The following is a 13201-nucleotide window of genomic DNA, read 5'->3' as shown; positions in this document are numbered from 1 at the left end:
GGTGACAGTGGAGGACCTCTGGTTTGCTTCGAGAAGGACAAGTACATTTTACAAGGAGTCACTTCTTGGGGTCTTGGCTGTGCCCGTCCCAATAAGCCTGGTGTCTATGTTCGTGTGTCAAGGTTTGTTACTTGGATTGAAGGAATAATGAGAAATAATTAGTTGGATGGGAGACAGAGTGATTCATCAACATACCTAGAAGCCAGAACACGGGTAGGGAATTTAGCATGCTCAGAAATAATTGACAGTAATCAAATCAAGACACTGTACTTATACCATCTACTGCCAAACCTCAACGTTTTTTAGTATTATTGTGGATAAATGTTTCCCGTGCGTGGACTGTTGGATTCTGTAATAATAAGTGACACATCTATAACATTTATTGAAAATAAACTCTGTACTTCCTTTAAGTTTTTTTTGAACTTCATTGGTTTCGTGTTCTTTGTTTATCCTACCAATTTTAAGTAGTGTAACTCTAATAGACTTAGGTGATTTCTCGCTTCCTTATAAGGTATAGTTGCAAAAAGGACTAAGAAGACTGTAAGATCATAGAGAATGGAGCAGAGAGGTCCCAGTAAGTCACTCAGATATCTATCTTGTCTGCAAGAGACAGCTTGACATACATCTCTAAAGTCTTTATTTCTGGCACTGAGATGAATGTTTTCAGAGCTTCAGGATATATGGGGAGTCATGAGAACAAATTCTATTCTTGGGAATGAAATGTGTTACTGACAACTTGACGTTACCCCAGCACAGGAGATACTGGGCAGAGAGTTGTACACTGTGCAGGGGACTGGGCAATGCAAGTGTAATACAAGACCAGTAGAGAGTCTGAATGCTATTCTGGGTCACATCTGAATCCAGGAATGGTACCAAGGGCCTGTGAAGGAACAACGAACATACACTGAAGGTGGACCACTTAATTTCCATTGCTCATTGGCTGCGCAGATAGGAAGTACACATGGTCTCATGGGAATAGTGTTTGACAGTGACACATGGTCAAAAGGAAGAAAGGAAATGAACACTAATTTTACTTGACAATGGAAAATTTTTTATTGTTACCAGAACAAAAATATCAACTCAAAATACAATTGCAAGGTGAGAGTTTCAAGGAGGAACAGTCATCTTACAGCAAGGAGAAATGCAGAGAGAGCGAAAACCCAAGTGTGCGTGAATGGGTGACTGCAGCATTAAGTCCTCAAAGAGCAGTGTTTGCCTCGTTGAAAAAGAAAACACTCATATTCAACTCTGTTGTGCTTTAAGGATTAAAAAGCTTGTTTACACATACGCTGTACATATTGTCACGTGCTCACATAGAATTTTCTTCTTCATTGGCAAGATTTCCCTTGGTGCCCATTTCGTCTGTCCACGCAAAATAATTCATTAAAAAAAACTCTACATCAGATTTACTCTGAATCTGAAAATACAACAAATACAACACATAAAGCAAAACAACAGAGAAAGATAACATGTTTGCATGTAAGCTCCACATTTCAAAAGTCTCCGTAACAAAAAAGGGACCGTATTCCTTATTAGTGTCTATGACATCAGTTATAAAGCTTTTGCTAATTCTTTTAAGCATGGATATAACTGACCTTTCTTTTAAATTAAAATGTAAGCTTCCTCCCAAGACAAGTTACAAGTGTCAAGATTGAACAAGACCAATCCGCGTTTTTCACTCTTGACCACAGGCAGCATCACAGAACTGAACTCCCAGGTATAAGATAAATATCCCTTTACGATGAAAATGAAGACCTATGACATCATAATCCATGGGTTTTGTTCAATTAGGAACAGAGTGTGTGGCTCTAGATGTCCACTAAACCGGGACCAAGCTATTCCAAATCATCTCAGGCCCAAAACTGACTGATGAAATAACAGAGCCAAATCCTCAAATTGGACAGCGGATTTGTTCTGAATCATGGAATGAGGCCTGAATGTGCCAACAAGCCCAGATGCTACAGCGCGTACAGAGTCAGAGCAAGGAGAGAAAGGGAAGGCTCAGTACCACGTGGCCCAAGGTCCTTAGGTTCAGTGTCTCCAGATCCTGATCTTCCCTGGTTGCTTCAGAGCACTCAGGTCAGAGCTTGAGTTCCTTGATCAGGTTTGATGAAGGAATTTCTATACCCTGTTCCCAGACCCCCAGGTGGCACATCCTGCATCTGTGATGGAGTGAGCGGTCATGGGACTCTGCGGAGGGCTTCTCTCGTCCTTCAGTAACCCAAAGGGTCAGAGACACTGCTCCAACTTCAGGAAATCACTCAGGGGGAGCTATCCACACAACAGATCCTTTGCTAAACCAGCCACATACTATGTGTTCCCAGAAACTTCAATAGCATTATAAATCCTAACTCAGCCCACATTATAGAAAAATACTCTGGATAGTCTGAATGTCTTTGTACAGTACGACACCCACGTGGAGGCACACAGCATAAGGTAGCTGAAATGGACACACACACGTGTCTGCAAGGCACATCGGTTCCTTCCTTTGTTCTTTGGCAGGGAGTCTCAAAGGTGAGAGCTGGAAACTTGAGTTTTCTTTTTCCTGCCACATTTATACGAATATGGACTAACAAAACAAGGAGAAAAGAGAAAGTCCTTAGGAAATATTATACAACTAATCCCAACAAAGTTTTCTTGCTACTACTCAACGTTACAGTTGGTTTTGATCAAACACACTCATGCATAACTTTTCATAAAAACCCAATTCCAAGGTAATGAAAATGACGGTCTCCAGGCTTTTAAAAAAATTTTTTTAAAGCCTATTTTCAGCCCCCAGGCATGGGTTAAGTAGCATTGCAGCATGTAAGTTCTTCATGTGACAGGACTGGACGCCACCCACCCTAGCGTGGCCCCCAAGCTCGGATACAAACCAAGCAATTGCCTAGGAAGACACAGATAGCAAAATGTTTCTCTTTTCTGGATGAGGCAGGACTTTACAATGGTTTAACGCTCAAGAGGATTTCACACGGTTTTAACACCTTTCGTAAATTTCATAATTTTGATTGACAAAATGGCAAAACCTTAAAGGGAATCTTCCATCTCACTCCGAATTTCAGGTAGCATTGTTCTAGGGTGAAAAATAGGTAGAGCTCTGGGTAAGAAATAAGCCATTACTTACCACTTGATTTCCAAACAAGCGTACAAATCTGTTCGGATTACTTCATGGGCAAATGTTCCCCTGTCCTCTGACTGGCCAGGCCAGCTACTGAGATATGAGCTGATGGTTTTATTTTAAATACACTGATAAGTTTTTCTTAGGAAAGTTCTGGGATGATTAGTCGATCATACTTTTTGAAATAGCATCAAGAAACAGGACAATGAAATCAGTTTGTAAGTTTTAAAGGTTTGGAAAAAGATTCGTGAGACTTTTAGCAATTGTTGCCTACCGCTGGGGAGGAGGGATGACATCTCATTAAAAGAGAATCTGAAGAGAAAACATCAAGTAGTATGCAGCGTAAAATAAGAAAAGCATACACACAACCAAGGCACGTGTGCCCACTGGACAGCATCAATGCCATTCCTGGCATGGAAAAGTTGTGAATCTATCTAAACGCAAATTTCCCAGTACCTAAAAGAGTGAGGCTATGAACTGCAATTGCCCAAAATCACTTGGAGAATTAAATGAAATTACATATGTGAAACCACTGATCATATAGGCACTTAAAAAATGTCGACTTCTACTCTCTTCCCAATCTACGAGTGAAGAGAGCCATGAGGCTAATAACATTTCAGTCTTCTTATAAATATTGTTTGATGTAATTTTTTTTAAAGTTTAGAGATTCCATATCCTTAACTTCTGGTCTTTATTTAGAAGACTACTTTTATTTTAAAAACTTGCTGTTACAAACTTTTTTTAATTATGCAGATAATACAAGGCCATGTGTTGTAATTAGAAAATAAAATAATGCAAAAGTCTACAGAATGTAAAAGTGATGTCTTCTTCCCAATTCATTTCCCTATGTGTAGACCTCTTGCTACACATTCTCTGTTCATACCCTTTTTCTCTCTTTTTATTGTGAAATATTTCAAGCAGAGGAAATTAGAAAGAATTCGTGGTAGTGTGGATTTTTGTTGCTATAACTCTCCATGTTTATATATTGGTTGGATATTAACTTTCCTTGCATACTGGTTAGATGCTCTTCTCTTTCTCTCATAATCTCTCTCTCCTTCTATCTCTCTACTTTTATCCATCCATCCATCCACCTACCCGCTTACCCATCCACCCACCCATCCATCCATCTATCCATCTATCCACCCATATCTCTCTGTCCTCTATCTTCCCATCTAGCTACAGAGAGGAGTTACTAATGCTTTTATTTTTTAATAAATACTATAACACATTGTTCAGCAAGTTTTCCCTTTGTGATCAATCTTGAGGATCTTACCATGTCGTTCCACACAGATAAATGTCAATTCTTTTGATCTCCTATGGTAATCCACACCCAGAATACATTAGCATTTTCATAATCAGTTTCCTACTGATGCACATTTAAGGTATTTCTACTTTGTTAAATCATCCTGTCCTTTCCTTTAGATTGTTTCTGAGTTTTAACACCTTACTTAGAAATGTCTCCCTCTTCATAACCACGTTTAAAAAACAATATACATTCTTTTATACTTTTGCTTTTTTTTATATCAACCTTCTAAATCAACTTCAAATTTTCTCCCGAGGATGTGATATGGGAATTAATATTATTTTCCCCTGTGAGTGTTCAATTTTCTCCACAGTACTTTTTCCTCTGTTGTTTGATATGCTGCTTTTATTAAAGATGTGCTGAATTTCATACAATACCTGCCAAGTTTTTCTACATCATCCACTGTTTCTGGCAAGGCAATACCCTTGGTTTCGGGCAAAAGCATCACGAGCCCACCGCAGACAGATGCCAGGATACCTAGGGGATAGGGAAAGGTAATAGCACACCAGGAAGGCACAGCCAGCCCACCCCGGTCATGCTCCCTGCTCCCCCTGGAGTAGCTGTGCTCACTCACCTCAACCAGCCCCTACCAGCAGCAACCCTCTGCTTACCCTCACCAGCTCTCCAGTTTTCCTCTGCCATATTTGAAATGTTCTCTGCCTTTCTCAGATGCTATGCAGCCCTACCATCCCAGTACTCTTGCACGCAGCCACCACTCCTCCATCACTCCCTTAACAATTATTTAATGGGTGCCTAGGTGCCGACCAGTCAGAGAAGACCTCACCTCCTGCTCCTCAGGGAAGATGGCAGTCACCAGACAGGAATCCCCTCAGCCTCCTTTTACTGACCAAGAGCTTGACTGCAACCTCTCCCTCCCTTTCCTTAGGGGTCATATCACACCATTATTTATTACCTTTGTTTTTAATATATTTGATATATGTGTTTTAAGAATGGCTATGTTAACAACCGGGCTCAAACATTCCTGAAAATGTCACTGTTGGCCTCGGCAGGTGGGCGCCAGCACCAGCACTCACCACCACGGTCAGGCCTCACCTTCACCTGCTCTCTCTTGGCTCTGCCTCCTGGGCTCCAGGCCCCACTCCTGCCAGCTCCAGACCCGCTGGCTGTGCTTCCGGGCCCTGCTGTCTGGCCCCACAGCAGCACCGGCTGCTGGTGAACACGCTGCCGTGCCCTGGCCTCCCTGCCTGCTTCTTTCTGCCCCCCTCCCCTCACCACCATCCCTCTCTTGTCCCTCTTCCTCTCCTTGATGGGCTCCTGTTCTATTGTCATGCCTGATACTTTGTCACTCCTCAATGCTCTGTCCTGCCTGGACCTTCTTTGCGCTCACGCAGTCTCTTCCCATGGTTATCTACACACAGATGGCTTCCAAATCCTTGTCCCTGCTCCACGCTTATCTCTGGAGCTTAGGCCCCAAAGCCTACTGGCTTCCTTGCGGGCACTTCATGGGACCAATGCCCCAACAGGCTCCCCCACATTCTGTAGACCTGCTCCTCTGGCGTGCCCTTAACAAAGCCCTGGCGATCTCTCCTCTCCCCAGCCAGGAACCCGGCTTTCCCACCTTGCTCTGCTTGCAGTAAGCCCACTCAGTCATCCCTCTTGCCAGCTTTGCTTTAAGCATTTCTGGAATCTCTCCACGCCCAACACTCCCTATGTCATCACCTTAACCCCGGCTGTCATGAGCCCTTACCTGATGAAACTGGTCCACCATCAGCACTGTCCCTTCTGACCCATCTGCATATGTGCCATCAGAGTCGGGCTTCTAAAAGTGCAAACCTAACCCTGTCAATCCCAGCTTCGAGCTCTTGGCTCCCACTGCTATTTGGGTAAAGAGCAAAACTTTGCAGGATGGGAAGACCCTTCCCAAACTGGCCTATGTCTGCCTCCCACGTTCACCTCCCTCCCTGGCCCAGTGCACACACTGTCTCCTTCCTCTAACACCCTGGCTCCTGGAGAACAGCTTTGTCCTCGGACGCTAGGGCTTCCCACTGCTTGGAGCCCCAGCTGGCACTTCCCACGTGGGTAATTTCTACCGTCTCAGATCTCAACTAGACATTCTTCCTTCCTCCTTGACTCAGGCAGGTCAGGTGTCTCTGTACTGTGCTCCCCTGGCACCTTCTGCTTTCAGTATTTACCACACTGTGATGTGGCTGATGGTTTGGAAGTGTGGCTCTCTCCCCAGCCAGACTCTGCAGAAGGGCTGGCTTCCCCAGCACTCCCCGCAGTTCAGGCCGAGACCTTGAACCATGGGGCTTCCTGACCACCTGCTCTTGGGTGAACAACGGCGCTCTCTTTGCTTTTTCGTGCTGGGCACAGATTCAACGCTAAGCTTGCTTATCAGATCCCATGAAATAATTTGAAATAATCTTTTCTTGAATTCGGTGGTGTCAAGTGTTTAGAAGCCTTACTGTCCCTAGCTAGCTAGCACTGTGATGAATTTTGCATTGCTCAGGGTTTATGTCCTCATGGACTCGATACTTTCATTCTAATTTAAATAGCTGGGCAACATGAGAAAAACATCCTCTACCAGGAATAAGGACACAGAGGTGGGGGGAAGGTCCAGGAGAAAGGGGCCCACTTGCGTCCTTCCTTGCTGAGGAGGGCAGAGGCAGGTATGAGACCCAGGCAGAAAGGTTGCAAGAGCACTTGAGGGGCACTGGGCTGAATTATCCTAAGCCCCTTGCCCCTAAGCCATGGTCCTATCCCCTCCCACAGCCTGAGGAGATTAAAGGCATGAACTTGGACAGCACAGAGGTTACTGGGCACACGGGTTCTGTGTCCTCCGTTCTTTCTGCACAGCATGCTCCACATCAAAGCAAATGAAGACATGATCTCAACAGATACAGAATATTTAAAAACAGAATTGGTTTTTAGGCTTATTTTGAAATAAACTGAGGATCCAAATTGGTCCCTTGAAAATTACTGGCTCTGTTCCCCAATATCATAAGTTTCCCAGCATTGGAATTTAACTCAGAACCTAAACAAAGAAAGCTAAATTGAATACAACTCGTCACAACCCTTTATTATAAAATAAATAGAAATCACTTAGGGTTTCACATTTCGTTATCATCAGACGGACTACTCAAAACCCAAGCAGTTGTCATTAAAGAAATTAAATCATCTCATTAATAGCACACCGCATAATTGCTATAGAGTTCTATTAATACAAAGAATATAGATGAAGGCATTTAGGAATAGTGTATAAAATGAGTTCTTACCAAAGATGATAAGAGGTAGTTCTAGCCAAATGGCTGCTAGCCGGAAGAGAAGAAACGGAGCTATGATTCCCCCAAAATCACATAAACCTGAGCAGAGAGAAACTCCAAAGTTTCTGTAGAGTACAAAATTGTTTAAAAAATATTAAAGTACCTTCAAGATAAGTAGAATATTCAGATGTATAAGTAACAAAGACATTTTAGTAGTATTTACCATTTCTATAGTTTTTAACTTTGAAAACTACTACTCTCTTATTCTAAGCAAATCATTTCCATTCTGCCTCATTTTGCATCTGGGCAAATGCTGACTCACAGTGAGGACAGCGAGGTGGGGAACATTCCACCTGCCGCTCACCCCCCAGCCCACGCTGTGATGCTAATGTGGCACCTTGGCACACTCACTTGACAGTAAGGTGTGCACACGAATATTCCCCCAGGAAAGGAGGTCAATTTGCAGCCCATGCACACTGTTTAACTTTGGCCTTCATTCATCAGCTGCTTACAGCTGCAAGAGGTGGAATGTGGCCAGAACAGAGGCGATAGCCTTTAAACAGAGTGATACTGATGAAGACGGCTTTAACCCACACTAAGCAAGTACCCTAACTAAGATTTTCTGATCCCACAAAACCACAGCTGGGTATCAAGATACTGCTATGAGAAATACTTCTATCAAAAAAATGTGGAAAGCACCCATAATTCAAAGCATATCTTCTTTATTGGCTGAATTCAGCCCAGGCTAATAAATCAAGTTAAGGAAACTATTTCGTAGTTTTTAAGTCAAAACGTCTGGCTGCAGAATTACTTAGGACAAACCATGACATATAGGTTGGAATTACCGTAATGTTGTTGGGTACAATTCTGAATTTACCAAATACACAATTTCAAAGGCCATGGTTATCCCTAGTCTTCCCAGGGTAGCAACCGTGGTTCTCAACCAGGGTATTCCTGCGAACATAGAAGATTTAGAAAGGAAGAGTTAAGGGTTTGCTTTCAATAATACATCCCCATCCCAAAACAACAAAAGGCATTTGCTACGTGTTCTCCTGGGCCAAGTCTTTGCTAATTTTAAGCACGAATGATGGATACCTCCAAACATTGTAGCCAAATTTTAACAGCAACAACAACCACTAGGATGATAGCTAATATTTAGTGTGCTAGTTGCTTTTCTGAGCAGGGTTAGATGATCGGAATATGACGCAGGAGCCATTTGTTGAGTAGTCACTACAGTGAAAATAGTGTGCAGGCACTGCTTTCCTAGACGGCCTGAGTACGCCGGCTGTTTGTCTGGAAGGTGGTCTTCACTTGGACCCTTGAGAACCATTTACCGCAGCCTGGTACCTGTTTCTCCCCTCTTTGTTCTCACTCCTTGTGATAGCACACAGAATAGCTGTTCCTAGCAGACCAGGAAAAATCTGGACATGAAGCTGATCTTGGTTTCTGGAGGGCAGGCTTTGAGGACTGTGACCTCTGGAAAGGGACATCCATGCCTTGTGTTATCACTAGGGTATATGTCCCCAATATTGCTACTTCCCCAGAAAGTCATCCAGCAGGAGCCAGACTTTTAATATTAGTTGGTTAATTCATTTAAAAATGAACTGTTTTAGGGATGCACTGGCTATCTGAGGAAATTCTCCTTTCCTCCACAGCAACTAGTGGAAAAAGCCAAAATTCTTCATTAAATATTTTCTTTCACACTTTAAAGCAAGGAGTAAACCATTTTTGCCCTAAAAAGCCAGTGCTCGGGCAGCCCAGGTGGCTCAGTGGTTTAGCACCGCCTTCAGCCCAGGGCCTGATCCTGGAGACCCCGGATCGAGTCCCATGTCGGGCTCCCTGTGTGGAGCCTGCTTCTCCCTCTGCCTGTGTCTCTGTCTCTGTCTCTCTCTCTCTCTGTCTCTCATGAATAAATAATAAAATAAAATCTTTTTTAAAAAAAGCCAGTGCTCTAAATTTCTTGAGTCGTGCAATTTATGCTATCCTCCCTCAGTGGACACAGGTGCATGAGTAAGCTCCTATCTGCCCTCCAAAGCAAAGCTAAGGACGCTCTGACTTCCACCTTTGAAGATGAAACCTTTCTCTTTTACACTCCTATTTATTCATGCTCACCCCACACTAAATGGTCCTCTTATTTCCTAGAAGAATTACTGCCCATTCCCCCAAAATGATTTTTTTTTTCATAGAAAAGTAGGCATGAATGCGGAGGAGGACAGAAGAGAATCAAGCTCAGTAGGTTTATGTGTATTCTCTACAGACTAGTCAACAAATAAAAAAGAGCTAATACTCACTAAATAATACAAGTGCCTAGGAGGGCAGGCACACACACACACACACAAAAAAGATAGTTTGAGAGTCTGGATCATAGCTGGGAGGCTACAAAATTACGTTCTGATTGCAAACTGGCCGAGGACGTCCTGGTGTACTTGACGTTTTTCCCAGATGAGAACACCTGTAGCTCTCACATTCACAGTTACATCAGATGGTGAGGGATGTCAGAGTTGCGCTGATGTGCTGGGCTGCCATCTGCTCTGGCACAGAACAGTTGTAAACTGTGTTTTATTTAGGCTTTGCCTTTTCATTAAGGCCAGGGAGGGGGACCAGGAAATGCATTCCACCCCAGCCTTCAATGAGCAGGTGGTACAGTGCCAGGTGCCAGGGAACAGAAAGTGGGAGCTCTTGCCCAGATTCCCTGGGTCCCAGCCCGACCGGGCAACCTTTCGCTGCTCTTGGGCTGCAAAGAATATCGCCTGCTACTGTGGAAATAACTTGATTATCCAGGTTAAGTTCTTTTTTTTTTTTAAATATTTTATTTATTCATTTGAGAGAGAGAGCGTGAGCGAGAGAGAGCACAGGACCAGAGGGCAGGGGCAGAGGTAGAGGGAGAAGCAGACTCCCTGCTGAACAGAAAGCCGATGCCACCGATGCCAATGCCAATGTGGGGCTCGATCCCAGGACTCCAGGATCATGACCTGAACCAAAGGCAGACGCTTAACCATCTGAGCCCCCCAAGCGCCCCCCAGCCTAAGTTCTTAAGTTATAGGTTTTTTCTACTGAATCAAGACTACTCTGTGAGTCCTGCTGGTAACTTCAATGACAGTTTTAGTTTACAACTGAGGCCAGAACTGTTTGCTGGAAAGAATCAAACAAAAACCAAGACACCAAATGAACACACACACTCACACCCAAAAAATATGTGGTTCACTCAGTGAATACAGATAAATAACCAGTCAAGTGAATAAAATGTTCAGAAAATGCTGTCAAGTGGCCATCCTGGAGGAGACGTGGTTTATCCTACATGCTGACTTTGCTCTGAAAGACTCTCAACTCATTCTGAGCAGCAGAGGCCACTGTCTAACCACACTGAGCTAGAGGTTTTGGTGAAACGTGTGATAAAACACAAGTCCCAAAGGCACCGCGCTGTTCGTTAACTAGAGAGTGAAATGAAAGCAATTTGTTAGGCAGCGTGAATGATGTGAATGATGTGTGAGTATGACGTCCGCAGGCAGAAACTTCTGACCATCCCAGTAATATACTGCGTTCCTCTTGGAGTGGCAGGAGACACCTTTCAGTAGCAATGACAAAAGAACACAAGACAATTTACAAATGAGTACTGAGGCTGGAACTATGCACAAAGACGGTGCCTCGGAACCAACGGTGCCTCGGAATAGGGATTTGGTCAAGGGGCCAGAGTTTACTGGGAATAATACCTCAATTTTTGAAAAAAGGATACAGGATTTTAAAGAAGCACTATTTTACATCTCCTCTGATACACCACCTGCTTTGATTTCTGAAATAAAATGTAGAGAAAATTTGTAATAGAGCTATGTAAATTAAGGTACATTGTCTGACTTTTGTTTTCTTTCTTTCTTTCTTTCTTTCTTTCTTTCTTTTTTTTTTTTTTTTTGACTTTTCACTTAAAGGGAAATACAAGTAAAAGGCAGCCTTCCTGTTTCAAAATGAAGAATACTTACCCAAACGGCTAGGTTTGTAGCCATCCTAAACAAACCCAAATGAAAGATGCAGATGGCTATGGACAAAGAAACCCTTCTCGTTTTCAGACTTTAATCAGAGTTCAAAAATTTGGGTCAAAAGCAGGGAGGCTTAAGTGAAGATACACCCAGAAAAGCTTTCTTCTTTCCAGAATCCCATTCTTCAGACCATAAACAGTTGTGCTTAGTGGAGGGAAAGCCTGTTAAATTGTTCTCGATAATTTTAGAGCTGATTCCACTAAAAGGCTAATCAGCATTCTCTGCAGGGGCTGCCCTCCTCTTCCTGACCCCAAGAGTGACTGAGAGAAATCTTTCTAATGTTAATTCAACAGCCCAAGTAACCAAGTCCAAGAGCTCCCTTCAGTAGAAGGGCTGCCAACCCAAGTGAGGAACTGCTGTTAAAATGTGGTACTCCCGAGGAGCATTAGGGATGTGGGTTTATTCGTGCCAATCATGCCCGACCTATGACTATACCAGCAGCTGAGTCTGTGAAGATACAAATAAGAGGTGTCCAGAATAAGAGCAATTATTTTTCAGTATTGCTGAGAACGATTCGAAGGCTGTAATAGGGAAATTATGTCCTCAAAATAAAACTGATAGGACCAAACAGAAAGGCAAATTTTCTTTGCCTTATATTTTCCCCTATATGAAAGTGCTCTCTACAAAACAGCTCGATTCCCACACACCTAGTTACTCCAACGCCGATGTGGATGTATGGCCTAGAATGCTCTCTGGCATCACGCAGAATGCAGCACACATCAAAATCACCCCAGTCAGTCTGGGGTCCAGAGAATCTTCCAGGGGAATGTTACATCATGAAATGATGGGTCACCTGTAACTCATTTCTCCACCCTTCCCTAACTTCCTATGCAACAGATACTTAATTCCACGTGCCATGAGAAGAGAAGACCTTGCTGTAGGGAATTAAACCCCAAATGATACGATGTCAGAGTAAAATGGAAACAACAGTGAACTCTCCAATGTTCCTGATTCGTCACCCTTCTACTTAGATTGTGCGTTATTTGCAAGGACCGGAGTTACATCTATCTCATTCAGGCCCTGTTCCCACACCTAGTTTGGTGGTGGCAATCATTTTTTACACTTTTCCACAATATTATCCCTTCTTTCTTGATCTTCAGATGATTCTCAGAAGAAAAGACAGCCTCTCTGGGGCTCACACAAGGACTACCAGAGAATCTGCTCTCTCAGTGACCCCCCACCCCACATATCCTGTAACACGGAAATAATGAACTTGTTCTAATTCGCACATTCCCTAGGACCCCGTCCTGTGGCAGAGATAAGGCAGGTTGTGTTAACCATGCATCTGGGGTCATCTGCCACTCTGCCACATGCCCTGGTGGTCATCAAGCCCCAGCCCCCTCACAACCTCTGACACTTCCCCGAAATCACCCTCTCTCTCTCCTACCCAGGCCAACTGTCATGACCTTAATTCCTGCTGTCCGCATCTCTCCTTCCTCACTGCCACCATCCAACGTGATGCGGCTATGAAAGAAGTTTTTAGGACTGTGCCCAAGCTCCTGGCATGGCCTGTGAGGCCAGTCACCGC

The 13201-nt window shown here is 43.6% G+C and overlaps 2 protein-coding genes across 3 annotated transcripts in view; one reads left to right on the top strand and one right to left on the bottom strand.

The window, feature by feature from the left end:
* PLG (plasminogen) overlaps positions 1 to 410 on the top strand; it is a 38035-nt gene extending 37625 nt beyond the window's left edge. The window contains exon 19 of the mRNA XM_025422688.3: positions 1 to 410. Coding sequence (XP_025278473.3) covers positions 1 to 162 — 162 coding nt within the window. The 3' untranslated portion in view covers positions 163 to 410.
* A 618-nt stretch (positions 411 to 1028) lies between these two features.
* The window catches only part of SLC22A3 (solute carrier family 22 member 3), an 88373-nt gene continuing 76200 nt past the window's right edge, over positions 1029 to 13201 (bottom strand). Inside the window, exons 8-12 of one of the 2 annotated variants that reach the window (XM_025422690.3) lie at positions 8488 to 8596; positions 7655 to 7767; positions 4796 to 4895; positions 3024 to 3070; positions 2448 to 2569 (exon numbers count right to left, since the gene is read on the bottom strand). In XM_025422690.3, coding sequence (XP_025278475.1) covers positions 3025 to 3070; positions 4796 to 4895; positions 7655 to 7767; positions 8488 to 8596 — 368 coding nt within the window. In that variant the 3' untranslated portion in view covers positions 2448 to 2569; position 3024. Of the gene's footprint in view, positions 2570 to 3023; positions 3071 to 4795; positions 4896 to 7654; positions 7768 to 8487; positions 8597 to 13201 lie in introns of both variants that reach the window. The other variant, XM_025422689.3, reaches the window with a different exon arrangement.

This window comes from Canis lupus, chromosome 1 (genome assembly GCF_003254725.2).
Source record: "Canis lupus dingo isolate Sandy chromosome 1, ASM325472v2, whole genome shotgun sequence".
Lineage (NCBI taxonomy): Eukaryota > Metazoa > Chordata > Mammalia > Carnivora > Canidae > Canis > Canis lupus.
The sequence above is the reverse complement of the archived record's forward strand: the minus strand, read 5'-3'. Positions and strand labels throughout refer to the sequence as shown.